At 46.5% G+C, this 27,215-nt stretch overlaps 1 protein-coding gene across 1 annotated transcript in view; it reads left to right on the top strand.

Annotated features, from left to right (window-relative positions):
• Positions 1–27,215, top strand: part of cdkal1 (CDK5 regulatory subunit associated protein 1-like 1) — a 387,515-nt gene that overhangs the window by 289,719 nt on the left and 70,581 nt on the right. The window contains exons 11-12 of the mRNA XM_061253309.1: positions 8,266–8,446; positions 20,278–20,340. Of these exons, the coding sequence (XP_061109293.1) occupies positions 8,266–8,446; positions 20,278–20,340 (244 nt within the window). The remainder of the gene's footprint in view (positions 1–8,265; positions 8,447–20,277; positions 20,341–27,215) is intronic.

Below are 27,215 nucleotides of genomic sequence, written 5' to 3'. Positions count from 1 at the left end.
CACAGATGCCCTATCACACACACATACACACACACACAGACACACAGATGCCCTATCACACACACATACACACACACACACGCGGAGCCGTATTTTCCCCCGAGCCGTCTGTTGTGCCTCACGCCCGCGCCGCTTCCTCCACGACAGCGGCAGCAGCAGCTCTGCCTCCCACTCCCGCGGATTTCCACTTCAGACGCCGCCGCGGCCTCGCAGATGGGTAAGGCTGCCCGCCCGTCTGCAGGATCAGTGGGAAGAGTGTTTACCTTCGCAGACCGCATCCTTCCTCATCAGCGCTGCTCTCCGCGCCTCTCCTCCGCCGCCCGCCCGCCCGCCCGCCACCGTACATCTGTTGCGCAAACACTCAACCCTCGACGACTGCTTAACGCCGAGCTAGCATCGCGGCCCCCTTCCCAGGAGCCTCGGCAAACAAAGAAATTAGAATAATTCAGCCCCGACGACTGGGAAGCCGCCGTCTCTCCTGCGAGCCCCCACCCCCCTGCTCAGGGATCTCATTCCACGATATCCAGTAGATTTTAATTAAAAGGATTTGATCCCCCACTGTGCGCCCCGCTCCGAGTAATTGTAAGCTCGCACAGGTGTAAAGCGTAAACGGGAGGTGAAGCAAACTGCTGCATGCACAGGTGAGCCCAGGAATAGCTCCGCTCCGATGGAAAAATCCACCGACAGCTGTCTAATGTGAAGCCACCTCTTCCAGGTGTTTGTGTGTATTTATCCGTTAAGTTTCAGATTCACTCGGAATCCTTTTCCTGTGACCAGTGTGTTTAAAGGTCGGTTTGGTCTGTGGAATTTTGCGTTCACAGATGTGCCATTCTGATGGTGGACACCACGTCTGTGTTCCTGTTGAAAAAGTTATGGTTTGTCTGCAGATACTGTAACCAATAATAGAGGGATTCAGTTTTTGGTCAGTTACTTTACTTAAACTAGCAGAACTAAAATCTGGCCCTTATTTCCAGACCAGCATTGAGAGCTGGGTCGGATTCAGACTAATGCAGTTCATCTGGGACAGTTGCGATCATCTAGCATATCGAAGCGTGGAATTTTTTCCCCACTCCAGGGTACATTTTATTTTCAACTAACTGTAAGGTAATGTATATATCATTTTCACCAATATTTTTGTAACGGGACGCTTAATATTTCACTGGCCTATAAGAGATACAGAACAAAGCAAGTGCAGTACCTTTGTGGGTGACGTCTGGCTTTCACCCTTCATTAAAGGCTTAATCCTGACTAACTCGGTGCAATATTCCACAAGGTATCCATTGGGGTTTTCCCAGCTGGAGTTGATTAGGGGGTAAAATGGAGCGTGTCCCAGCAGGACACCCGATCCTTCACGTTTCTGGCGACTGAACCGCACTGCTCTTGTCAGAACCTCGTGGACAGATTTCAAGAGGGACCGCAGAACCGCCAGTGCACCTACACACACGCTCCCTCCCCTTCTGAATGTCCCGGGGCTCCTGTTAAAGCCGTTTGTTTAGCGGCAGACGAGATCAGTTCAAACCGCTAACCCGTAAGGATCGTGCAGGGCAAGGTGTAGGCTAGAAATGAACCCCAAGCTCGCCGAAGCCCAACGTCTTCACGGTGGGACCCCAACCTGACTTGCTCTAGCCAAATTAAAATTAGTTAAACATTGCATAGATAAGTTTATCACTCCTGTGCTGTCACATACAACTGTTTTAATTTGCTAGTTGAGCACAAAACTTGAAGTTTGTCCTATTATTATTAGCCGTCGTTAACAGCTAACAGAACTGTTGCTACGCTACTGTGTGTGAACTTCAGGAAAAGGGCCCTTTTACCCACATTCCTTTTCTGCTTTCCTTTCATTTTCTCTCTGCACTTCAGCTTCTAAACCCAACCCTGGTCCAAGTGAGCCGCAGGGTCTGCTGGTTCATAGGCACTGCTTATCAATCAATTTAAGGACCTGTTTTCACCGTGAGCTCGCCTCACCTGGTTTCTTGTGTCTGAATTGGTTGCTAAATTTAGGATTTAAAAAAAGGACCCTATAACTCTTCAAGACGAGCCTTGGAGCCACTATTCCTTTAGTCTTCAGCTCTGTTACACACAAAGGCCTCTCTGAAGCCTGAACCAGCACCAGGCCTATCACCCTGTTCTGCTTTCAATTACAAATGTCAAATTACAGTCCGATGTTGACGACTCATGAAAGCTGCTTCTGTCGCTGTTGATCAGTATAATTTAGAAACAAAAACCTATCAGATGTCTTTCTCGTATAGGCACTTGTTACCAGGTAACACCGAGATGATTACACTTTCTTTTTTCATTTTTTTTTTTTTTTTCTTCATCTACAACACGGTACAGCCACTCTCGGCTATATGGTCTTACCATCTACAGCTCTAGCACAGCAATTGAGGTTGAATTGCAGGACCGGGCCAGAGCGCGTCCTTTCATGTCATTGTTGTTCGCTGTGGGTATTACTCCGCTCCACGGCATGGCACGCCACACACCTAAGAGGCCGGTCCTTTCATGCTGGGTCTGAAGTGAACCGTAACCGGGAGCAGACTAAGAGACACACTCTAATAGCGTCTGAGCCCCACCGAACTCTGTTTGCCCGAGCCGGGCCATGTTATTCTAAAGGCCTCTGCAATCATCACTGACAAGCCAACAATGCATCAAAGAGACTTACATCTGCCTCGGCACACAAGCAACCATTATGGTATTCCAGACACGGGGAGAGACTCACGCTCCGAAGAGGATTCAATTCTATCATTTCCATTCTCTTTTCCTTCCCCCTCCCTCCTGTCTATTCTTCTTCACAGAGGGGTAGGAGTTTTAAAAGCTGAAGAAGAGGTAATGGATTTTGAGGTAGTGCACAGCTGTCTCACTCTCTCTGTCTCTCTATCTCTCTCTCGCTCTGTCTCTCTGAAGAGTTGTAGACCCCACTGTAGCGCAGATTGAAACCCGATGAGACGCAGCACACCTGGATTACCAGACGCGCCGGTGATTAATTTCCGTTTCTTCCCGCGGTACCGCGTACCTCGCCGCAGAGGACCCGGCGGGTCGTTCCCGTCAGAACTCCAAATTCATCACCCTCATCCGCGGCTTCACTTTCTGTACCGAAAGGAATCAGTTTAGACAAGAGGACGTGAGTCAGAAACGGCTGAAACCGCTTTTCAAAGCGCAAAGTCGCTGTGAAGAGCGCACTGCCGCGACTCTGCCTAACGTGGAAGGCGGCCCGTTGCGGTTTTTTGATGCGCCGAGCAGTACACCAGCCTGGAGCCGCCCTTCGGTTAACATTCCACCCTCCTCCGATTCGCCTCTCGCCATGGCTGAGTGCCGAACATCAGCACCATGGCAGAGAGTATAGACCACTGAGAATACGGACGTTAATGAGTATCTTAAGATATCCTCTTCAGTGTTTCCCACTGTGAGTGACCCTGTGACACACTTGAGTATTTCTCCATGCTTTCCCCACACATCTTCATCCCACACTTTTCTATACAGGCTTTCGTTCAGGTGTTCCTCTTAAGTACTCCTCAGACAGCGCTGGAATGAAAACCCTATCTGCACACCAATCGTGGCTGATCTCCAAGTTTGATTCCAAGTGTGTGGCTCTCGAAAGGAATGTGGCCTCTTCAGTTGCTAGTGTTAATGGAAACGTTTGGTGCGTCTTTGTCTCCTTGTATTAAGCAGTGTTCCACTTTGTGCCCGTTTGGAGGTGCTTGCGGTTCGGCATGGCCCTTAAGAGGTCCTATCACCTCTAATTGGTATCAGGACACTGAGAGGTGCTTTGCTATTTCCAATGCAGCCACCTCTATGGCTTACTCCCTATATTCTATCCACCTGCACTTATTTATTCAGTGTGCAGCATCATTTCGTCAAAGTGCTTCGGAGATACCTTGTGAACAGTGTGTCTCCTTGTGAAATTTTTGTTGTTTTGTTTTGTTGTTATTTACTGAAACACACTTTTGAAAATGAAGGGTAGGGTTTACCTGGTTTACCTGGTAAATATTACAGATGTAGTCAACAACACCCACAGGTGCCTGCCCAAGTAGACATTGTAATATAACGGCACCTGGAAAGGTCAACATCTTCTGCGTTAAAATATGAGTTAATACCAGCCCCATCCTTTGTAATTACCATCTGAGATGAAGTTATACTTGCTAGTACAGTATTTTCTTTCTACAGATTCAATGGTAATTGGTTGTGGGAATCATGTTCATGTTATATGAGAAGATATGAAACCTAGAAGGACAGTAATGTACTGGACAGTAATGTGCTAGTTATCGTTCTATTGTAGGTGTTAGCATTGCTTAATTTGTGTGGTATTGAGGCCTAGTTCTGGTCTTCTGTCCAGTGCCAGAGTGACAGGGACGTTTTCTCTGGAGACTCTCTGGCTTCTCAGCGATGCTGAAGCTACACCACCAAAAACTCCAGTGACGTCTCTGCAAGCGTCTGGAGCGAAACCAGAGGCAGCTCTAAATTGCTCGCTAACTTCCCCCCCCAACTAAGAAATGTGTTCACCAGCTCCTCTCCAGTGCCGGGCCTCCTGGGAGACGTCTTATATTGCAGAATTCCAGCGTTTACAGTCGAGCCGTTCTTTAATGTCCGCGGGTCCCCACAAGAAAGGATTAACCGGGCTGCTTCTGAGGAGCGGCACTTTCTGGCAGCCCCATTCCAGTCCACGGGCGATGCCGAGACGCTAAACTCAACAACCTCCCCGTAATTGCCCCGCACTCGCAAAGCCAGATGTGTACAACCCCGGATAAAAAAATAAAATAAAAAAACAGTCCCGGGTGCGGACGGGGAACCCTTTCCCGTCCACATTTTCGCCGGGAAAGCTCTCGGCTGGAGCTGCTGCTCGCCTGTCCTCCCCTAACAGGCTTGCTTTTCCTGGGTTTGCAAAGGTCAAGGATTCATAACTGCCTGCAGTCCCTCTTGAATATTAATGAGCGACCACGGTGAAAATGTATCAATAGGTCAGGGGTTATCGGCTGAAAGCATATGAGTAAACCTAATGTGATTAAGAATGCACATTATGTCCAGGTTTGTCAATAAGCAGAGATAAATACTCGCATGAGCGCTCTAAAAGAAAGGGGAACCTTGCACCGGGAGGGGGGAGTGAGTGGTGGTAATGTAATCAGGCCATTTTTTCCTGTAGTCTTCAGATCAAGTTATTCACATTTAAAATGAGACTTTAGTGGAAAGGCTCGCCTTCTAGCAGATCTCCACATTAATCTGGCTCCTATTAGAATCTAATGGGCTGTACAAGAAATAATTTTATTTCTCTTGAAACTATGAAAACAAAAGTAATTTGGAAAAGCCTGCCTTATGATGTTGGCTCCGGATTGGTCTTGAGTGGAAAAGGCCTTGCTTGCTCTAAGCATTGGGTTACTCTGGAAAAAGACCTGCATGTAGGTCTCTCTTCATTCTCCCATTGTCTCCCATATTTATTTTGAGCAGATCACTGGATCAGAAATCTAAAATTAATTACCCGTCAGCGTGCATTCGGTCAGTCTCTCTGGACTGGCTTAATCCAATATGTCAGCAGATTGTTATCTTTAATGATCAGCATCTATTTGCGTGCTGCGTTTTATCACCAAACCGGGTGATGACAGCGTCGTACGTGTAGAGCATCTGTGTGCTTGTGCAGTCAAAGTGATGCGTGCGTATCGTGTGTTTGCGGTTTCCTATTTTACTATGCATGTGCGGCACACGCTTCGTAATGTGCTGCTTGAGCCGTGTCGCCCATTGCCAGCTGTGGTACCGTTGCTGACTACGTGCACATAGTATGTCCATAGTGTGTATGCACATAGTGTGTCTGTGGTGCAAGTTCTGTGGGTGTGTGCTGTGCTTCTGCTGTTTGCCTGCTATGTGTGTGCCTATATAGCACCTGCTTCGAATGTGCTGTGTATACGCCTTCTTGCTCCTGCACTGTGTATGCAGCCTATATGCTGTTTACAGAATGCTTTGTATGGCAGTCTAGACTGAGTGACTACAGTCTTTTGCTGCGTGTTTATATGTGCTGTGTACAGAATGCTTTGTATTGCAGTGAGTACAGTCTCCCGCTCGCTATTTTGCCGAGCACGGGCGCTGCAGGTTTCCTCGGGAACCAGGCGCATTCTCATGGGAAAAGCTCGTTACGTGGCTGTATGCCGACTTGACTAGAGGTGGATCACAATGCACACAATTAAGCGGAAGCGTGTGATTAGATTAGAGAGTGATTAGATTATGTCCTGCTCTCCCTGTGCCTTAGCGCTTAATGCCCTGGTGATATACTCTAAATGCTAACAGGTGGCATTTATGTCCACCTGTGCCCTTCTCTGCCCACCTACTCTGACAGCAGAAGCGTAATGGCAGTGTGGTGGAGGGGTTAAGCATCTATGCTTGCAGCCCACAGGTTGCTGGTTTGATTTCCAGATGGAGTGTAGTAGTTTTTCTGTATAGCAAGGTACTTTAATTGCCCCCATAAACATCTGCTTGTGTATTGGTACATGCATGGTATGTTTTAAAAGTAAACTTAGGATGTTGTTGTTTCTCATGTCAGAGAGACTAAATAAGTCTTCATTTTTCAAAAACAGTGCAGTGCAAGGATGGGTCATATTCAGGTTGCGGTGTAGTGGGTTTAACTGTGACGAACAGCTGACGGGCTTGTGAGGTCAGAACCCTGCTGGAAAGCTATGGCTTGTTGTTCATCGGTTGACCTCTCACAGACCTGTGCGTTGCCATAGTTTGAAAAAAGAAACTTTCATCGAACACAATTGAGAGTCGACCTCTGTAAGACCTCCTGCTCGGTGCGTCTGCGCAGTCTGTCGGAACGGACGGAGGGAGAGTGAATGCCATAACACCGCCCCTCGCCCAATGGCCCTGCCCATTTGGTGACAAACGTTCTGCTCCTTTATTAAATGAATTTCCAGAACAATCTGCCCTTCTGTTGAGCTGAAGGTGATTCATATACCTACTTTTTTCTTTTTATCTTTTTAACTCGCAATGGTCATAATTGCTATAGTGTTTGTGGTCTGGAATTCCTTCAGTAGAATGAGTCTTGTATATAAAAAAAATCATGTTATTACTACCAACTACTTACCATTGCCAGTTTTTCTATTAATGCATTTTGCTAGATTTTATTGCCAGAGAAGGCGTTTCTTTTGTGAAAAGGACCCAGTTGGCTTCACACGTACATTGTGTATTGCAAATGGATTATGAGATCTGTTTTTATTCTCTGATGGGATGTAATTATCTGCATTGGGACAAACCAGCAAAGCACATTTCTGCAATGATTTCAGCTTGGATCACTGCAGCTTTGGTAGTTTTGGCATCCTGTCCGTGTTCAGCACCTTCTTTTCAGATTCTTCTTTAAAAAAGAAAGTATCATCTACTGATAATTTTATTGAACAGGCAGTAGTGGAATACATGCAAAAAGGGCCACCTACAGCTTGTGAAATAAAATGTTTAAGAAATATTCTTGGTTTTATGTGTATGTGAGGTCCATTTAGAAAATAAACATGGAAGACTTCTGAGCACTTTCATCTTCATTCATGTACAAGAAACTGTAAATATGCATCCCTCAGGTGCCGGTATATGGCTACTCTCATGAGAATATCGTTTGTTCCTCAACATGATACATTTACAACAGGTATGGCACAGCAGAATGACCGGTAACTCTTGTGTGCCTGTTGTCTGCCTGTGATGATGTCATTGGGCGGAACCTTCGCTGTGCTGTGAGTGGGCATCTAGAGATCGAGTGCCTGAATGAATGAGGGAATGAAAAAAAGATGAAGACACTCTTGACGGTCGGCCGACGCGAAATAGCCTTGAAGTTGCTGCTCCAGTATCATCGACAATAGAACATATGTGCAGGATAATCCATAAATCCATTCCTCTGCAAAGCCCCTAATTCAATCTCCGGCCAGGCCAATAATCGATGGTCCTGGAGGCCACTGAGGAAGTTTTGCCGCATAGCACCATTCCAGTAGCTATGGTTTCACCATTAATTTGCTTCATTTGTTTCATTCAATGGACCTGACCTCTTGTTTTCGCATCCTCTCAGCCTTTCTAAGACTATTGTTTGTGCCTGTATGATGCAACTCTGTGATGCTCTCATATACTGCCTGATCCGCTCGAAGGGCTCAAAGCAACACGTATAGAATATGAATGCCCATTTCAGTACCACTCGTTTCATACTGAGTTTGTATTTATGCTCTGTCTATTGAAATGGAGTAACCTTGTTGTTGTGTCTGTTTTTGTGTTCGCATTGTGGTTATAACATTGTTACTCTCTCCTTGCGTTCAGGGTGCCTGGTATCACCATCGCCACCGACATCATCTGCGGCTTCCCGGGAGAGATGGACTCGGACTTCCAGGAGACGCTGGAGCTGGTGGAGCAGTACCGCTTCCCCAGCCTCTTCATCAACCAGTTCTACCCTCGGCCTGGAACTCCCGCCGCCAAGTTTGAGCAGGTCCCCGCCCACACGGTGAGATTCGGCCCCCTCCGTCTCCGGTGTGCATCAACATGTGTGTCTGGGTCTTTGTGGGTGTGGGGGGTTGTCTGTGAGTGTGTGACAGTGTGGGTGTCTGTGTCTATGTGGGTGTTGGTGTGGGTGTCTGTGTGTGTGCAGCCCTGTGTGCGTGGCTACTTTGACTGATTATGTTGTGGATCTTGATCTAATCCCCTGATCTCTCCAGTGATTTGCTCCACTTATTTCAGCCTGTTTAATGGGTAGGCAGATAGATAGAATAAATTAATGGATGGATGGTTAGATAAATGTAAGTAATGATACCTCAGTTGCCCAGCTGTAAGGTCGTGTTCAGTGTGTCGGTGCTCTGTAATAGTCAGGTTGGGTAAAGGCTTGTCAAGGCGCTATGTAACGGACGGTCAGGTAAGGTACGTGTGCGTTAAGGTGAGCACAGGTGACGAGCAGTGCCGATTCCCATCGCTGGCTGTTTCATGTGATTTCGGGCTTCGCAGAGTGGCCCCCCCATGCTGCCCAAACCTGCTGAAAGTGGGGGCTGGCTCCGCTGCCCTCGGTCGTGTGCCTCACATCTGCCTGCTCCTCTTGCCATCTGCGCCGCAGATGCGCAAGAACTGCCCTGGCTGGGCTTTCCCCTGGACTTCCTGTAGAAATTACGGAGGGAAGTGGTAATGTTTGAGCCCTAGCACTGGCTAATGGGCCTGGGCTGCCTTTGGCGAAGGTGACACGCTTTCGGTAACTTTTTACATTAGTTTAATGATGTCAGGCAGGGTATAACAAGGTTTAAAACCAAACAGCCTACGTGTAGTGTGAGCCTCGGGCAGCAGTCATTGATTAAATCATTAGTCCAGCCTCAAGCTTTGTGCATGAGCCCATGGGTGCCATAACCACACAGATAAATGTAGTTTGGTTGCGAGATGGAAGGTGCTCTGAAAATGTTCAATAAGTACCGTAAAGGCTCAGGTTTTTCATGCACTAAAAGTACTTCCCAGAAATATCTTGCATCAGCTTATTTTATTGTATAAATGATTTAACTGTAAAAAGAATATAGAAAAAATGAATATACTGCACACAGGTGACGTACAGTTTGTTGTAACTGGTCATCGATGGATCATTGACAGTTCATTGTAGCCGGTTTGTGGTTAGCAGTGTGTGCGTGTACCAGTTTGGCTTGTGTTTTAATGTGCAATCTACAAATATAATACAAGCACATTTACACACAATATGCTAATTTTCTAAGATGTTTTCTCTTTAAACACTTGCAGCTGTATTTTATGTTTCCTTATGCATTTGGATTAGGTGGGTGAGGCTTCTACGTCAAAATCATGTGAAGTGTGCTGTTGTGAAGTTTCTGCCTGTCCAAGTGATCCGTCTCCCCTCCTTGAGCGAAAAGTCAAGCTGAAGGAACGGAAGTCACTGCAGAACGTGACGATCACTTTCACTTAGTAGCCTAATGTTCACACGTTCGTCAGAGCGTTTGTGTCTCTGAGCGTTTGTAATGCCATTAAGAAACGACTTGTGGAAATTTTGCCTGTCAACAGAGAGGGAAAAAAGGCAAAAAAAACTGTTCCATTTCTGTCAAGATTTCCTCTGAACACAACCCTGCATGAGTTACAGCTTCTTGAGGATTAGCACCTTCAAAGACACTGTATTTCACTCCTACTGTATATCAGAAGAAAAATTCACAGTAATTAATATGCACTTCTTCCTCCAGACCTTAGAGTGGATTACTTGAAACCAGAAATGATTTCCTTTTCATCTCATCTTTGAAGGAACTGAATCATTTGCTTTCTTTTCTGAAGGAAAAAAAAAGATATTTACTACTTGTCCAATATTTAAACGGGAGAGTGGCTTTTATTCCTTGAATGAATTTACCACCAATGATCCAGAGAGAGAAGACGTTGCCTGTCTTAGATAACTGGATCTGATGCAATAGTGGTAATATTTAAACCAATAACGGACCTACTTTTAACATGTTATTATTCTTTTGAAGGCACCGTTTTTTTTGCTGCACATAAGAAAGCAGTATTTGTTTTGAAGGCACTTCCTTTATGTATATTTTTCTGTGACGGTCCTTCTGTTGTAATGTGCATTTGTATGAGTGTGTTCAAGGTGAGGTTAGGAAGGATTACTGAATCGTAGATCTGTGTTTCGGTGACAGAGAACAGGGGCACTTTGGCAGGCAGGATTTGTACTTATCTTCAGTTGACTTAATCTGTGAATGTGAAAGAGCTGCTGCATGAGGGAGCCTGCATAATTCCTCTGAAGGACTTTGAGAGAGGAAAGCACAATAGGGACAGTGTGAAGGCCATTCTACAGACAGCTAATTTAGTGTCTGCTGTGGACAGATGACGGAGCATCAAGCACTTCGCCCTACCAGCAAGTTTTCTACTGATTGTGTGCACCATCTTTTGTTGGTCTGTGGGGGCTGTTGTCTGAGGTCTTCTAAATGCCTTCCCATGGAATTTATTTTAAAATGCCTTGGCAGTTCTGCTGAAAGCCCAGTAAGTAATGCCCTTCCGATAATTTGTGAAGCAGTTTGATAATATATAAAAAAGTCGAGAGACCATGTTTCGCAGTCAGGTGGTTGGCCTACTCTCAACCTACAGTGAGTATATGGGCAGTGATACCAATTTAGAGGTCGATTTAAAGGTCCTACAAGCTTTGCTCCATATGGATGTATTCCATATGGATGTACATACCCCCAAATTAAAGTGCCAATTAAAGTACCTTTAATTTGAGAGTGAGTACATCCATATCGAGTGAACTGTGTAGGAATTATGCTACTGTCCAAATACTTATGGGACCTATCCATGCAATTGCAGGTGTTCCATTCCTCGCCATGCCGCTTTGTGTGCTGTGATCTTATCACAGTCTGTAAAATACTCTACTCTTCTCCTGTCTCCCTTGAACTGTGGGCTTTTCTTTATAAATAGTACATACTTCTCTTCATATGTAAGCTATACAGCATAAGGAAAAAATGCACATGCATGAAGAGTAACATGAAGGCTAGTGAGTAATATGCCATTTGCTTGTTTAAAGAATGTTTTTGGATACCAAATCTCTTGTCCTGACCATTCTGTTTGTCTGTGTGTGCGTGCGTGCGTGCGTGCGTGTGTGTGTGCGCGTATATGATTTCAAAGGTTTTCCAATGGTCCAAATTAAGCTTTCAAAACAAAACAAGAAAGGCCGAGCGAGACTTGACACTCTCCATCTTTATTACCTGATAACGACAGGGCCCTGGTTGATGAACGTGTAAAGACTTTGCCGTGTAAATTACTCTTCATTGTGTAATGCAGATGCTGACAGATGTCCCCCCAGATGTGACTGCATTATGAAATTTCCTAAAGATTGGACCCAACTGAAACAATTAGGGAGACTAATGAAGCTAAAACTATTAGAGGAAGGCTCTGCATTATAAGCAAACCTCCGGAGGTTTTACCTGCCTCTATTCATCATTGGCATATCGGCACTCTCCCTGTTCTTCATAACATTTTTTAACTGGTGTGCTGAAGCGAAAGCATTATTTCAGTCTAAAGTACAATTAAGCAGTTTATTAATGTCAGGTGCCACAGTGAAACCACAGTAGTCCCCACTCTGGCTCCCTGAATTATTCTAACTTTCCCCTCTCCTGAGCCTTGATGCTCTGGCGGGTGTCTTTTACATTCTGCTTTTGAATATATCACTCGCTTTTTCTGTCAGCTCCGAAAGAGAACTCGCAGCAGGAATGCATATCTCGGGGTCGTACGTTTCTTACGAGACCATTTGAAAATATGCCTGTTGTGCGCTGCTGCTTTTACACATTTTGTTTTTGGGGTTTTCCTTCCTTCCCTTTTTTCTCCTAAATTTGGGAACAAACTCTTGTAGTCACCGCTGTGCAACCTGCACCCATGCAGATGAAATGCGTCGCCTTCTCAGATTGAAACTCAAAACTTGTCCTCACTGGAAAAAAAGGAGGATATCAAAAATAGACCCCACCTATATTAACTATGCTCAAACGTAAGGAAATGGGTCAAGGATTTTGAATTTCTGTGGTGGAGGATTTTAATTTAATTTATTTCCCATTACAGCTTGTTGGCAGTTACTACACTGGAATTTTCCATTAATATTTGCATTTATTATCAACTCAGATCATTGGCTGATGAATTTTTGATCACACTTCTCGCCCTGGCACTGGCAGGGTGATGGTTGAGGTCGCTGCCAAGTCCTACCGATGCCAACTCCTCTCTCAGTGTCTCTGAAGCTCTGCTGAAGGACAATGGTGACGGCTGAACTGGTACTGGTGGAGCCTTCTGCATGCGGTAATGGTAGGGCTCAGCAACTCACGGTCCTCGACGGCCGAGAACTGCCCGATTTCCACCCTTTACCTGGGAGCCAGGTGTGAAGACAGTCGATCAGTAGCACTAATTACCCAGGAGAACAGAAAACCAGGGCTGGATTTGGTTTCGAGGGGCAGAATTGATGATCCCTGCTGTAAGGTGTTTGAACAGCAGGTTTGTTTTGTTGGAAGTATGGCATATTTCCCTCCCTATTATCACCACTGCAACACTGTTCAGAGACGGTTACACTTCCCTGGTGAAATTCCTCAGCTCACGCTGAACTCCGCATCACCCTGCCCTCCAGGGTCCGAGGAGAGGGGGAGCCGTGCCTGCTCCGAGGCGCGGGGCTGAGGAGGGCGTGGGGGAATCTCAGCTCTTTGTAGTGGTCTTTGGGGCTTCCTCCAGCCGACCGCCACACCTGTGGCAGGGCTCGTACTGCTGCGACTGTTGGCTCCGGGCCCTTAAAGTGCCGAGGCACCTCGCTGGGCCGCGCAGGATAACACGTCCTCGATAAGGGCCGAGCAGCCAGGCTCCGTGCCGCTGACCGGAGAAGGGGGCAGGGGTTCAGTTTTGCGACGTTTATGGCTTTCCTTTGCTGGCTCGGGGATGAAGTATCTGCCGTGACAAATGGATTGTTTCCAGCGAAGTGTCAAGGAGGTCCTGTGAGTTGTGTTAATATGGGAGGCTCCGCAGGTCTTCTGAAAGGCTCCTGTATAATTGCTCCCACATGACAGAGCGCTAGCATGTGGAGTGTGCCTTCTCATATCCTCTGTAATATTTAATGCTCATCTCATTTTAATTTGATGTGTGGAGTATTGATGCTCTGTGTATTATTAATCATCAAATAAAAAAACCAAGATTGATTGGGACAATACTGCTGGACACCATATTGGATTGGCCGATGGAACAGACGGGATTCTTCAGTTAAGGTGATCATATTTACCTTCAGTTCTAGCCTTTAATCTACGAAGTTGGATCCACAATTCTGAAAATTCACCTAAGTCTCCCTTCTGCCTTACTGCCATTGAGTCATGCAGTCTCACATCTGTAACAGAGCCTGAAGGGACGAATGCCAAATGAAACAATACTGTGAACCAACATCTGAGACTTCCGTGCTGTTTGGTAGCAATGTGCTTTTGTGGGTTAAGACCTGAGACTTTGAAGCTTGCTGGCTCAATTTCCAGACTCTACCTTTGAGTTGGTATTACTGCAGTAAATTCCCGAATATATCAATGGATGATACTTAAAAGAAAAGACATCTGTGGAAGTTATATATGGCAAAATATCATCTATTACTTATGACATCAATTATTTACTTAGGAGATAACCCAATGCGTGCCTTGAAAGTATGACTAATGTAGCATAGGTTTCAAAACAAATTCAGCTGGAAGAAAAAGTAATTGGCTTAGATCCACCAAGGTCTGGCAGTTAAGAGCAGTGCTAGCAAGATATAACCCACCTTTTATGGTGTTACATATTGTTTCCCAACATGAACTGAGCAGAAATACATATTGTGAACTACGTCTTCCTACATATCTGAAGTTCGCAATTGATGTGAAGCTTCGTCTTAATCTAGGCCTTGAATATATATTGCGAGTGCTCAGCAAGGACTGTATATCATGTATATAAATAGAAAAAAGGCCGTCTTTCTCTGAACACATTTTATGTGTGTACAGTGGTGTTTGCTTGTCTTCTTGTCTGTAGTTCTAAGAGTGTTTTCAGTGTCATCTAATGGCCACGTTCCCCTGAGCACCAAACCTCTCTTAGGCAGCTCTGCAGCATACCCAAGGGCCCAGATGTCATGCTGCGCTTAAAGGCTTGTTTTTCAGCATGTAGAACAAGGCTGTCTCGAGAAAGGCCGTAAAGTTGTCATCGCCCAACGCTTTAGTCAAACGCTGTCTGGCTCTTTGAGAAGGCTGAGAGGAGCGCCCCTGGGGCAAGCTTTTTTTGAAACCCTCTCGCAAGCAAGAATCTGAAGGCGCCCGAACATGTCCCCAGCGGAACGCCGCTGTCCTCGATGGCCTGGCTTTCGCAAGGACCGCCGTCTCCGATAGAGGACTGTGGAGATGCGAAACGGGGTGGTTCTAGGACGTAATCCTCTGCCCAGCCGTATGCTTCTGCTCAAATCCTTTGTTGAGTAGATTAAGTTTATTATGGAGTTTCTTTTCCTGTCTATTTATTTATTTTGACGAGGTTGAGCTTTGACGAGGTTGGGCGAAAAAGAACTTTGGTATTCAGTTGCAAGCTTATAAGTCTTCCAATTTTTAAATTTGATACATTTTTGGAATAATTATATGCTCATATCTACTTTGTTTCAGTTCTAATTAGTATTTGCGGTGTAAAGGAAGCATATCAGTGAGGGCTTCCTTCTTTTCAGTTCTAATTTGGCTCATGTGTGCTGTGGTTTATATTTTTCCATGATCAGATCCGGGTTAAAAACATCATGTCTGTGTGCATGCATGTAGGTGCGTGCGGTTGTATGCACATTTGCGTACTTCAGGGGAATCTTGTAACATTTGTTGGGATCCATATAGAGAGAATTTATTTTAACAGTGCAAATGAAATGTTTTGACCGCTTTGGCCAACTGTTGAACATTGGACAATTTACTGTTATACTATGCATTATCCCAGTAAGTAGCACCTTTTATTCAGTACGTATTTTTATTTGAAAGTAGGGCACATCCACTTAAAGTTTAGTTTTCCCCTCATGGACTGAGGCTTCCACCAGGGTGAAAGATTGGTTATTATTTCACATCGACCAGAGAGCTGATGTGGTGGAGATCTCTTGGTGAGAGCAGGCATTAATGAGCGGCCATGTTGTGAAGCACAGCTGGGGTGCATGTTAACCAGGCTCCACTTTCAGCCCTTCCTCTGCACATTCCTACCAGAAGCAGGCGGAGAGTCTTCTCATTTTCCACTGGGCCCATTGTTCGTCGCTGTCATATCCCAGAGTGCACTTCACCGTCTTCCCGTAATTGCGATGTACGTGGCGCGGCAACTCCAGTAGACAAATCGTTATTCGGAAGCGCGTAAGGCCGCACGCAAAGCCAATTTTCACGTTCCTCAGAAACGGCAAATTAATTTCTCATGCTTGAACACAACTTTCCCGAAACCTCTCGTCCTCCGCCGGTCTGGATTGGTCTCAGCTGAGAAGTTTGCCTAATCGCTGCACCGCACGACTGAGTGACAAGAGGGCACTGTGGCCCTGGCATTTGCCCTGGAGGACTGCCGGTATAGCCATACTGTTTACCGTGCTAAATAATGCAATAGCCAATATACGAAGCCGGTTCCTCCTCAGTCGCTCCCCGGAGGAGGCTCTCTGCCTCCGCTCCCGCCTCACAGCGAGGGCTGCTGGAGTTCTTCTTGGAGGGATATTGCTTTCTGCCCTCCCGCTAAGAGCTGATCCAGACACTGCTAGACCTGAGGTGGCTGGCAGACTGTACCCAAGGGCGTGAGTCCGTGTGTAGGATGTGCTAGCACTTAAATGTGTATGAAGGCAGACACAGGGGAGCCCTCCAGATATCCACTACCGCCTTTTAATGTGCTGGTGTTCAGTATCTGGGTCTGTTGTCGAGAGGTCCGCTGGATTCTCAGAGGGGGGAGGTTGCTTGTTCAGTCCACAATGGGGGGTGCTGCCATGGGTACTTTGTATTCTTTCGTGTTCACAGGCCTGTCCAATGAGCAAATTAATTATGTGGTGTATTTCAGCAGTAAAGCATGCCTGAACACAACCAAATAAACTAGTGCACCTGATTTCAGCAGTAAAGCGTGCCTGAACACAACCAAATACACTAGTGCAGCTGATTTCAGCAGTAAAGCATGCCTGAACACAACCAAATAAACTAGTGCAGCTGATTTCAGCAGTAAAGCGTGCCTGAACACAACCAAATACACTAATGCAGCTGATTTCAGCAGTAAAGCATGCCTGAACACAACTGAACACACTAGTGCAGCTGATTTCAGCTGTAAAGTGTGCCTGAACACAACCAAACACATAGCAATGCAACCGAATGCTGCAGCCAAGCCGAACACACCAACCACATCTGAACAGAATCGAGCACCCGAGCGCGGCCAAACGCCCAACCCCAGCCGAATGCACTAACATTGCCAAGCACACTCAAACGGGCCAACACACGAGCGTTAAGTGAATGCTTCCCTTGTAAGATAATTTATTGAACAGCTTTCATTCAGTACGCCATCAGCTACCTCATCCAGGGAAAACACAACATACAGAGTGTACAGGGCTTAGTTCCTGTCACAGAGTGTGTGTGTGGTGGGGGGCGGGGTGGGTAGGGGGGGGGTGTTGCAATTTGCCTTCCCACACCAGCCAAAAACACAGCAGATGGACAACATCGGAGGTGCGATCGTTCATCATCGCCACGGTGACAGACGCATGCGGCGCGGGGATGTCAAATCGCGGCGCCGTGTTACAGAACGAGCCCCTCCCGCCATCGACACTTTCACACCCACGTGAGCAGCCGCACAAGAACGCAGCGGTCGGCCGAGGCAGAGTCACTGCGCTCTTCACGGGAAAATACACGGGCTAGAATGCGCTTTGTCCTTTTAAAGTTCAACACGGTATAGAATGGAAAGGTCTCGTCCTCCCCCTCTCCTCATGAGCACAATGGTATAGACCACCTAATGACATTTATTCTGGCATTCCCCTGAACCTCTACGCTGAGGGCAGTGCTTTTAATAAAGGGCCGTGTTGGGGAATTTGTTTGCCGTTTGAGCCCGTGAGCGTGTCCGCCCGCATATTGCCCACGAAGTTGGAGCCCACGAGATCGTCGGGTGACTAAATCAGTGTCAACCAGAGGTCTGACCCAGGAGAGGGCCAGCAAGGTCATCTCAGGCTGAGAGAGCAGGAGAGAGACAGACAGAGACAGAAAGGGAGAGAGAGACAGGGAGACAGAAAACGAGAGACTGAGAGAGAGCGAGATGGAGTGAGAGACAGAGACAGAAAGAAAGAGCAAATGAGAGGGAAAGAGACAGAGAGATGAAGGGAGAAAAAGAGAGTGAGGGTTGCAAAGAGAGGAAATACTCTTCTCACACTGCAATCAGGGAGTAGTACACTTCTTCACAACATGTGGAAATTGGCAGGTTATAAGGGAAATCTTCCTGTAAAAAATATGGCCTGATTTTGAAACCTTAAATGTCCAACAAAATCTCCCCTATTTATTAGAAGAACACAAAAAATGCTTCAGACAGCAAATTATGTCACAGCTTTCCATAAACTGAGGGACAACCAGTGAGCCTATTTTGCTAGGCCTACATTGTCTGTAAACATGTTTTCAATGTATGTTCTTTATATGTTATTTTCTGTGCTTTGGCGATTTGTGTGTGAATTTGAAATTTGAAATAATTTGAATTTGAGGGAGAGACTGACCGAGAGAGAGCAAGGGAGAGACATACAGAGTGAGAGATGGAGGGAGAGAGAGACGCAGAGAGGGAGAACAATGGACAGAGATAGAGGTAGAGAGGGAGTGTGGCACAGTGGAAATAAAAAGCCTTCCGCATGTTTCTGTGACTGGAACGAGCCCCACGCCAGCCAATTTAGGCGTTCCGGCAGCAAAGCGAAAATCAGAAGCGCAGGTGTCTGGGGGTCCCCACGTCCCACGTGCCCTTGGACGACACGAGAGGGGGGCTGCGTTTGGAAATAAAAAAGCACTTATTTAGCTTATCGAGATTATTTTCTTCTGTTCCTCGGGTGTTCCTGAGCCGGGCCAATCTCTGGGCTTCAGCCCTAATAGGCTGAAATATTGAGTCTCCCAAGGTCAGTCTGAGGTTCATCTTTTTTGATCAAATTTCTGCTACCATTTTTTTCCCCCCAGAATGAAGATATGTGATTTGAAGAAAAATAAATGTGTTCTCTTAAGGCCAGGTTGCTGGGTTATCATACAGCCGGCAACCTTCCTTCCAACCTCTCTCTCTCTCTCTCTCTCTCTCTCCTCTCTCTCGTTCCCTCTCTCCCGCTCTCTCCCTCCGCCGAAATCAAAAGGCCAGGAGGTACGCTGGTGGAATGGGATCCGCGCGATTGACAGAGTGGATGGATGCAACCGACTGAGCCCAACCTTCATTTCGCAGTTGTTTTTTCCGTTGTTTTCCTTTTTTTCCCCCCCTTTCTCCTTCATCTCTCCCTTCTCTCTCTCACACACACACACACACAGCGCGCTTCCCACCTCTCCTCTCCGAGGCCCGTGCGCCCGTGTGTTATCGAGCGAATCCTGCAGGGAGCTCATTGCCGGTGTTGAGGAATCATAACCCGGGGTGCCGCGTTCATTTATCCCTGCACCTCGGCAAACACACAGCACACTGATTAGTGCAGGTGATGGAGGGAGGGAGAGGGGGGGAGAGATGGAGGGAGGGAGAGAGGGAGCGAGCCCTACCGCAACGCCGGAGCGATGATGAGGGAGGTTGCTTTCGCACGGGGGGTTGTTAGCAGGACCTGGGCACAAATTCACCGCAGTGCAATACCCGCCTCTCTAAAGGAGAGCAAAAACAAACCCAGTCCGTCTCGTGTAGAATAAGAATGCTTTTGGCTGGGGCTTCTCTTCACCCTTTGAGGAGTGTTTTTGTAATGTTTTCTTTCTTTTTTTTTTTGGTAATAGTCTGTGTTCTGCAACTCCATTGCTTTCAATTACCACTCGTAAATGTTACATAACCATGGCAATGTTCGGTTAAGAACATTCTTATCACGTATTTGGGGTTGGGACTTGGGACCGGACAGTAAGCGAGTGTGAGGTGGCGGGGCGGTGGGTGGGTTTTCACACTAAAAAGTTCCACATTTCTCGGGGTACAAATGCAAATGTTTGCATTTGCATTTGTATTTATCTTGTTCCTGTGGACACTGACCTAATTCCTAACTGACTTGTACCTGGACATAATGTGAATTATTGGAATTACTGATTCTATGTGAATTGTATCTTATCCTTCCTGTTCTGCAGTTTGCTGTAATGACCTTGATATGCACTTTTTTGTACATCTGCTTAATAAAAAGTAATGTAATGGGTTGAAAGATAGGTTTTCAGTTCACGGCTGTTTTTCACACGGCGTGGAAAGCACGAGAGTTTGTTTTCAGGGCTTTAAACTCCCTCAGGCGCTCGGGCAGAGAGAAGGAGTGCACGAGATCCCTTCAGCTAGACACGGCCTAATCAGTCTTATAATTAGTGTTCTCGTAACCTTCTCGGTTTCCTCTAAGTGATTGCGTTAAGTGCCGTCATATATTAACTCAAATCTTGGGGTTTGCATTTTATTATATTCTGAGAATGGAGAACTCTGGGAGACTGCTGTCGGGGGGAAGGCTCACATGGTCAGAGATAATACTCTCCATTTCTCTACCCTAATATTTGCATTAATTATCCGGTTCAGTTCAACGTCATGTCAGTAAGTAAGGCTGTAAGGTAACCTTGTTTCCTTCGGAGTGAAAATCTACCGCACATGAGGTCATGGCGCTCTAAGAATTACATTAGAGCCAAATCTGATGTGGTTGTTTCTCTTTCTTCCTTTTTTTTTCAGAAAAAACAAAGGACAAAAGAGCTCTCCCAGCTGTTCCACTCGTACAACCCCTATGATCACAAGGTAAGAGGCTGCTCGTTTGTATTTGCCTGTTTGTGGTGTCACGGAAAAGTGCCATTTCTTGAGCAAGTTCCATACCGTTGGAGAGATCGTTATGTGACGGCAGATACAGTAGTAAATGGAACAGTGTTGGCATCGCTGCTAAAGAGGACAGCAGTCATGGTAACCGGGCCCAAAACATGCCCTTGAGGAACGCCATTACTGCCGTGTTTCACGCTGAACTAAATAATCGGCCAATTAGTCAGGCCTCTCGAGCATGGGATGGAAGTTTGAGGCCTCCGGATTTGCGTTTGCATTCTTGGCAAAGCCCATGCTATGGTAGCAACACCTGAAGGGTCATGGACACGAATCTAGTTCAGACCAGAGCAGCAGATCTCTTCCTTCTGCTCACGGAACCACAGTTGTGCTTGGGAAAATCTACCCATAATGTCTTTACTCATACGTTTTAGGTTGAAGGATGATTAGCTACTTCGGATAAGGGTTACCTGGCCTGTAAAAAGGTGCTTTCAAAGCCAGGAGGTTCTCCTCAGGTCAAAGGTCATACGGCGCATTGGTTGTCTCACTGCTCTTCTAGACAAAGCAGCAGCAACGATCTGTGTGTTCCCTGCTTTCGGTTCGCAAGTGGGCGGTCTCTCCCCACGAGAGAGAGCGACATGTTTAATGTACACAATTATAAAAAAATAAAAAATAAAAAAAGACGCCTGAAACGATGTCCTCCAGAACAGGAAGCCTTGTAAGCCCTATAGCTCATTTTAATGACATCATTAAATTTTCAGCATTGGCGAGCACTCTCACTTCTCTCTCCTTCCTATAAAAACCATTGTCGTTCCTGCGAGCTGTCCCGGAATCTGCTCTGCTCCGTTCAACAATTTCATAGTCCCCCAACTCCTTTTGAACTAATTACCGCTTTCCAGTGTAATCAAGGCAAATTGAATTGCCTATTAAAAAAAGTGAATGAAGCTCTTTAAAAAGGTATTATAGCCCGAGATTATGGTGCTTGCGCAGAAGGAAGACTTCATTAAGGGATCGACTTGGAGTGCAGTGTGGTTTACGCGGGCGCGCTCGTAATATTTCGGAGATGTTCTCCGACCTGACGCGTGCTCCCGTAAGACGCTCAGAGGTTCAAGAGGCTACGGCCCCCCGTTCAGACACGCCTCGGGTGGTACAAGACCCCTGAAATCCTAGCTGACCTCTCCGGCTGGAGAATTAAAGGAAGCTAATCAATGGAAATGTACACGTAGGCGTGGTCTCAGGAGCGGTTAAGGAAACCTGACATTTCTCTTGCTGCCATTCCTTAAGACTCTTTAATTGTTTTCCGTGCGAAGCGGCTCTGAATGCGAGATGGAGCGTGTAGGCGGCCAGGCACGCATATTTAGATAAAGCCCCTGTGGCCTTTATTTCATTTTTTAAATGTTTTAATTTATAGGAAATATTAGTCAGAATGAGAAAATTGATTTTACTTTTTCTGCAGTTTGTCTTGTGGAGAGGTGTGGTGTGTTTGCAATTATGCAGCTGCACTATTTGTGAGCATAACTGTATTCTAACTTGCCATAAAAATGGTAATGGGGAAACATGAATTTGTTAGAAATGATTAAGATTGCAGGAAGGAAAAAAATGTCAGACCGAATGAGAGAACGTGTGTATTTTTGTCTGTAGGAGCTGCATTCTGGGATGTATACAGGAAACCTTTATACCTGGCACACCTGTGAATAATGAATGTTTCTCAGAACCGTAATAAAAAAATGTTCACAAAAAAGAAAACATTAATGCAAAGGTGTATACAATTGTCGATACCTGACTCTAAACAGCGAAAAGCTCTTCCGAGTGGTCGCATCGTGGGGCATTTGGCTCTCCGGCTCGAGAGGTGAACATTAAAATCTGCAGCGCGCCTACCAAGTGCAGTCCTTTCCTCTCCACGCTAAAATCAGGGAGAGAGGGGAAAAAAAACAACTCAGCCTAGCATCAATTATGCAGATGAGTCGCGCAAAGGCGAAAATTGCTCTCCCCCAATCCCCAACCCTCTGTCCATCACGGTCGGTGCTGGCGAATGCAGGAAGGGTGGGGGGGGGGGGGGGGGCGGGGGAGACTGTTAAATTAGATGCCTCTGCCTGAGGACGCCATCCCGCTGTGCCTATAACTGTGACTCATTGTTTCACAGCCGCCTAATCAGATGGGCCTCGGTGAGGGTCCTAATGACCCAGGCACCCCCCTCTTCCCCCTGCCCCCCCCTCCGCACAGCAAGCCATGATATCAGCGCCGCTAACCCAGTTAGCTTGGGTCCGATCCACCAGGCGCAGAACGGCAGAGCCTGTAATTACACAAGGGGGTCTGGAGCCAGCCGTCGCCGAGACGACGCAAGGGCTAATGAATAAGCATTCATTTAATAATCCCTCTTTATTGATGCGTGGGCCCGAACGCCGTCTGCTTATGATAATTCGGTATTAAGTGTTTAATATTGACATCTTCATGGGCTTGCCTCTCTGCTGTCGAATGCGCACTGATGCGGTCCTCGTGTCTCCGGGAGTTTATCTCTTCGGATGAAGGAGAGGGCAAGGAAGAACGCTTGCGGTTCAAAGTTCTGACGCGTGCTGGTTGACGTATGTAGTAGAAGACAGCGTGCAATATATTCTTCTGAGCTGTCCACTTTTTTTGAGGACTCTGGTACTTGTTGGAGGGGCCAGGGGTTTGAGCTGATTTGTTTACGAGATTCCACAGTGCTAGATAGTTTGATGATGTCATCGCAAAACAGACTGGTGACTTACTCAATTGTTTTTTGCTGTTTATTTACTTATTTTGCTCAATAATTGTCTTCATGAAATAAGGCACCTCAAATTTTCTATTTATTTTTGGCTTTGAACATTATTTTGACCCTGCTTTTTTGTGTGATTTTGCTGCTTGGCAGCGCGTTTGATTTTGCAGCCTCAGTCAGTCTTCCGAATTAATTACTCTGAAGAAGAAGCACGAGTTCCTCCCACACACACAAGTCCATGCGGAGAATGTGTTAGGAGAACAGAGATGTGTTAAGATGGCTGGCCGAGTTCTTACAAATGTCAAAAGGGCTGAATATGTTCTCCTAGCTGATATTATCCTATTCCAGGCCTTCGCAGAGGGCAGTAGTCTTCTCTGGTCCATTTTTTTCATATTATTTTATACCATTTAATTATTTTTTCATTTAAGCATTTTCTAGTCTTACACAGGATAACATCATTCCATTTATTGTGCCGTTCCTAACATGTCTCTGCGGAATTTACCTTTGGAATCCTTTTTAGTTTCCTCACTTCTCGCAATGTGATGTAGATCCAGCTTTCTGCTGGTGTCTGAAAAAGTGATTTTCATTATTGGGACTTCTCGGTTAAATGGAAGGTCAGACGACACACGCGGCAGTCAAAGATGAAGCAGAGGTGCTCATCTCAATGAATGTGCGAGTGAAAGAGTTTGTGGGCGTTTTAGGGGTCGATGGAGGCCAGTCCCTCACCACTGTATGAATTTCCTCGGCCTTGAACATGTACGACAGCTTTTTTTTTTTTTTTTTTTTCTCTTCTCCTTTCTTAAGTTTCACCCTACCTAATAGCCCTTGAAGCGCCCTTTAATGACAATTTGCTTCATCCCGCTTTCCGTCTGCACGCAGCGGGAGAAACCTGTTGGGTGTGCGGCGCTCGGCGTCTCAGCGAGAGGCGTCGTATCGGAGAGGGGGAAACGGAAAGCACGCGGCGGTGGCTGGAATTTGCATCTAATAAAGCCAGACCGCTCGCAGATCCATATCTGCTCCATAACGTCCCCTTCCCGCCGACTCCCCAGGGCCCCCGTTACCGTGGTAATTACATAAAGCAGCGTAGGTTGTCCGCGCCCGTTATTGCGTCTACACCTCCTAATGCGAGCCCGAAGGTAGCTCCGCTATAAATAAGAGCTGACTCGACTCCTCCTGCCTCTCAGCCACATAAAAACGCATCAAATGGGGAAAATCCTTATTACTCTTCTGCCATTTGCCGTTAAATGTTGTACCACAAATTAGACCTCCCGAAAACATGTAAATTCCTTGTGGAAATAATTAAAGAACAATCGGCAAATTGCTTTGTAAATCACGTTTACGGTCATTGCAAAGAGGTAAAATAACTGTGTATGCCTGTTTGTTGCTGCAGGGGGCGGGGCGTGGGTGGGGGGTAATTTATATGTAAACATTTGAATGGTCTTTTCGATTTTTAGGGAATACAGACTTTTCTGGTCAGGCCTGTTTATTCATGATAAGAAATCACTTATGTGCATTTGTTAGTATTATAAGGACAATTGCAACTCTATATGCCTATGGTTATTACATTATATTACATTATTGGCAGACACTCTTATCCAGAGCGACATACAGTTGAATAGACAAAGCAGGAGACAATCCTCCCCAGGAGCAATGCAGGGTTAAGGGCCTTGCTCAAGGGCCCAATGGCTGTGCGGATCTTATAGTGGCTACACCGGGATTAGAACCACCGACCTTGCGTGTCCCCGTCATTTTACCTTAACCACTACGCTACAGGCCGCCCCATCTTATTACACTGATTGCCTTTCATCTTGAATGTGATTGATCCCAAAGAGACCTGCTGTGAAAGTCATAGGCTCATCAGACTTGTGGCCAATATAAGCAACACAGACTCTCTTGGAATTTGTGACCAGAGCTGTTGCTAGTGGGGTGGATGGTGGTGATGATTCTAATGTCCCACAGTTTAGGAGGCCCACAGAAATTCCAGTTGGATAAAAAAATGGGGCCCAAGAGCAATATTCTTTCAGGGGGCCCAGACTTCCTCACTACACACCTGTCTATGACTCTGAGTTTGCTCCAGGTTACTGACGATGTCTTGTGGGAGTCTGGCACATTGGACCAGCGTGTGCCTGTTTACTGGCTGCCCTTGTAATGTTGCAGGTGAATGACTGCTGAAAATAAACATCTTCATGTGAGTTCACAGCGGCCACTGAGACGGACGTTTCCAAACTGCTCTTTGGGAAGAATGTTTTTGCATGGTCTGAAGAAGATTTACGGGACCACTTGTACATTTATTTCGTACTTAAGAAATAATTCTTTAGAATCGGTGAATGTGGCAAGTTTCGTTGAATCACTCATATGAGTGATTTTAGAACAAATATTTTTGTACGAATGGGTTTTTTGGGTGATATAAAGTATCCCTTTTCATCAGCTGTGCCTTAAGCGCATACTAATGCTAACTGTAGCTAGACACCCACACGGCTCTCTCCACTAGTCTCAGACAGCAGCAGAATAATCATGTCTGCCGGGACATCCTCATTTCAGGGTAAGCCCACCGGAAGTGACATCATAAACGCATCAATGAACTGACGTTAAGAACATTTGCCGTTACACTGTGCTTGCCCGTGTCACCTGCTGATGTCCATCAAGATGGCTTACACTCTCAGACAGGCGATCCTCGTCTTGGAATGCCAGAGATGTTTCTAGCTTAATTGCATGTTGAGATCAGTCATGGAGAGTCTGAGCCCATGTCCTCAATCTTAATCCATGCATGCTGCTAGGGGTTCTGATGGAGAGAAAATGGAGAGATGTCCTGGAGACATTTCACCACGTTTCCAGGATAACAGGTATCCAAAAAATCTTGATTCGTCGGAGGAGAGCGAGCGCGATTTTCTGGAGCACGTCAGCGAGGACTGGGCCCCAGGAAGCTCATCTGTCTGTGACTGACAGCTGCGAAGTCCCGTAAACGCAAGCTGATGATTGGCCGAGGGTCCCGTGGAGCCGCCAGTGTGAGCAGGACATGGACTGAGCCTAATAGCACGATGGTCGCTGTGCCTCACGATCGCCCAGATTTCGGCGTGTCGTTGACAGGCTGTGACTGGCTGCGAAGCCTTGTGGCGTTAGAAAGCGCTGGCTGTGAACTCCCCAGGCTGTGAGCACCAGCGTACTGCCACACGCCCGTGGCACCGAGGCATCGCACGCTCAACAGGCGGGGTTTATTTCTGTGATTTTTGTCCACCTATTGGTCTTCACTGGGCTTGCAATTCATCTGGTCACTGCAATATCGTCTCTGCGCTACCTATAAAATATGCCCAGTTGCCTCTCCCGTGAACAGAAGGCAATGAACGGTTATGCAACTCGCTTACGAACAAATTGATTCAGTTACCCAGTGCCAAAACCATTTCAGCAGTATCTGAAAATCACTGCATTTCGTTAAAAAAAAAAAAAGTCTCTAATCTCTAATTTGATTTGAGTGCTTTTCATTGTGTGCCCTTTTGTCTGGTCCCTCCTGTTGCTAAAATATAATCTGGAGCAAAATGAAAGCCATTCCCTCTTGTTTAGTCCCGTTTTTCCAACTAACACACCCTGGAGCAGCAGGCCTGCCTCGCCCTCTCTCACCACTGCGTTCATCCGAGTTCTGTTGAATAAATGTCCATGTCAGGCTTCTGGCTAAGAAAGGCTTCATTTGGGGGAAGTTTAAACGTATTGGTATTCACACTAACAAGGCAGTTGTTTGTTTCAACAGCACTCGTAGCCGCGCGCGTTTAAAAGCGGCGTTTCGGCTGCCAGCTGGCAGGGCCCTTTTGTCTCCTCGGCGAAGATTTTGCAGGTCCCCTTACGTTCGCTAAAGCTCGACGGGAACACCGCCGACCACTAGCGTTCCGGCTGTTCTTGTTTACCTGTCCCCCGTTCGTCACTGGAAGGGGGCGAGCGGGGCGGCCGGTCTATTTGCATGCCGTAATTGCGCCCGAGCCCCCGCGCCAAGATTACAGGACTGTTGGTCGCTCGCCCCGGCCTGGCGTCTCTCCGGGTCCCATTCAGACCGGGCTCTTCAGCCGCTGGCAGGTTTCGGGGAGAAAAGCAGGGGCTCTGGGGGTGGGGGGCGGGGGTTTGGCATGGCCTCCTGGCTGCT

The sequence above is a fragment of the Conger conger genome, chromosome 1 (assembly GCF_963514075.1).
Source record: "Conger conger chromosome 1, fConCon1.1, whole genome shotgun sequence".
Classification (NCBI taxonomy): domain Eukaryota; kingdom Metazoa; phylum Chordata; class Actinopteri; order Anguilliformes; family Congridae; genus Conger; species Conger conger.
Note: the sequence above shows the minus strand (reverse complement) of the source record. Positions and strands in the feature narration are given on the sequence as shown.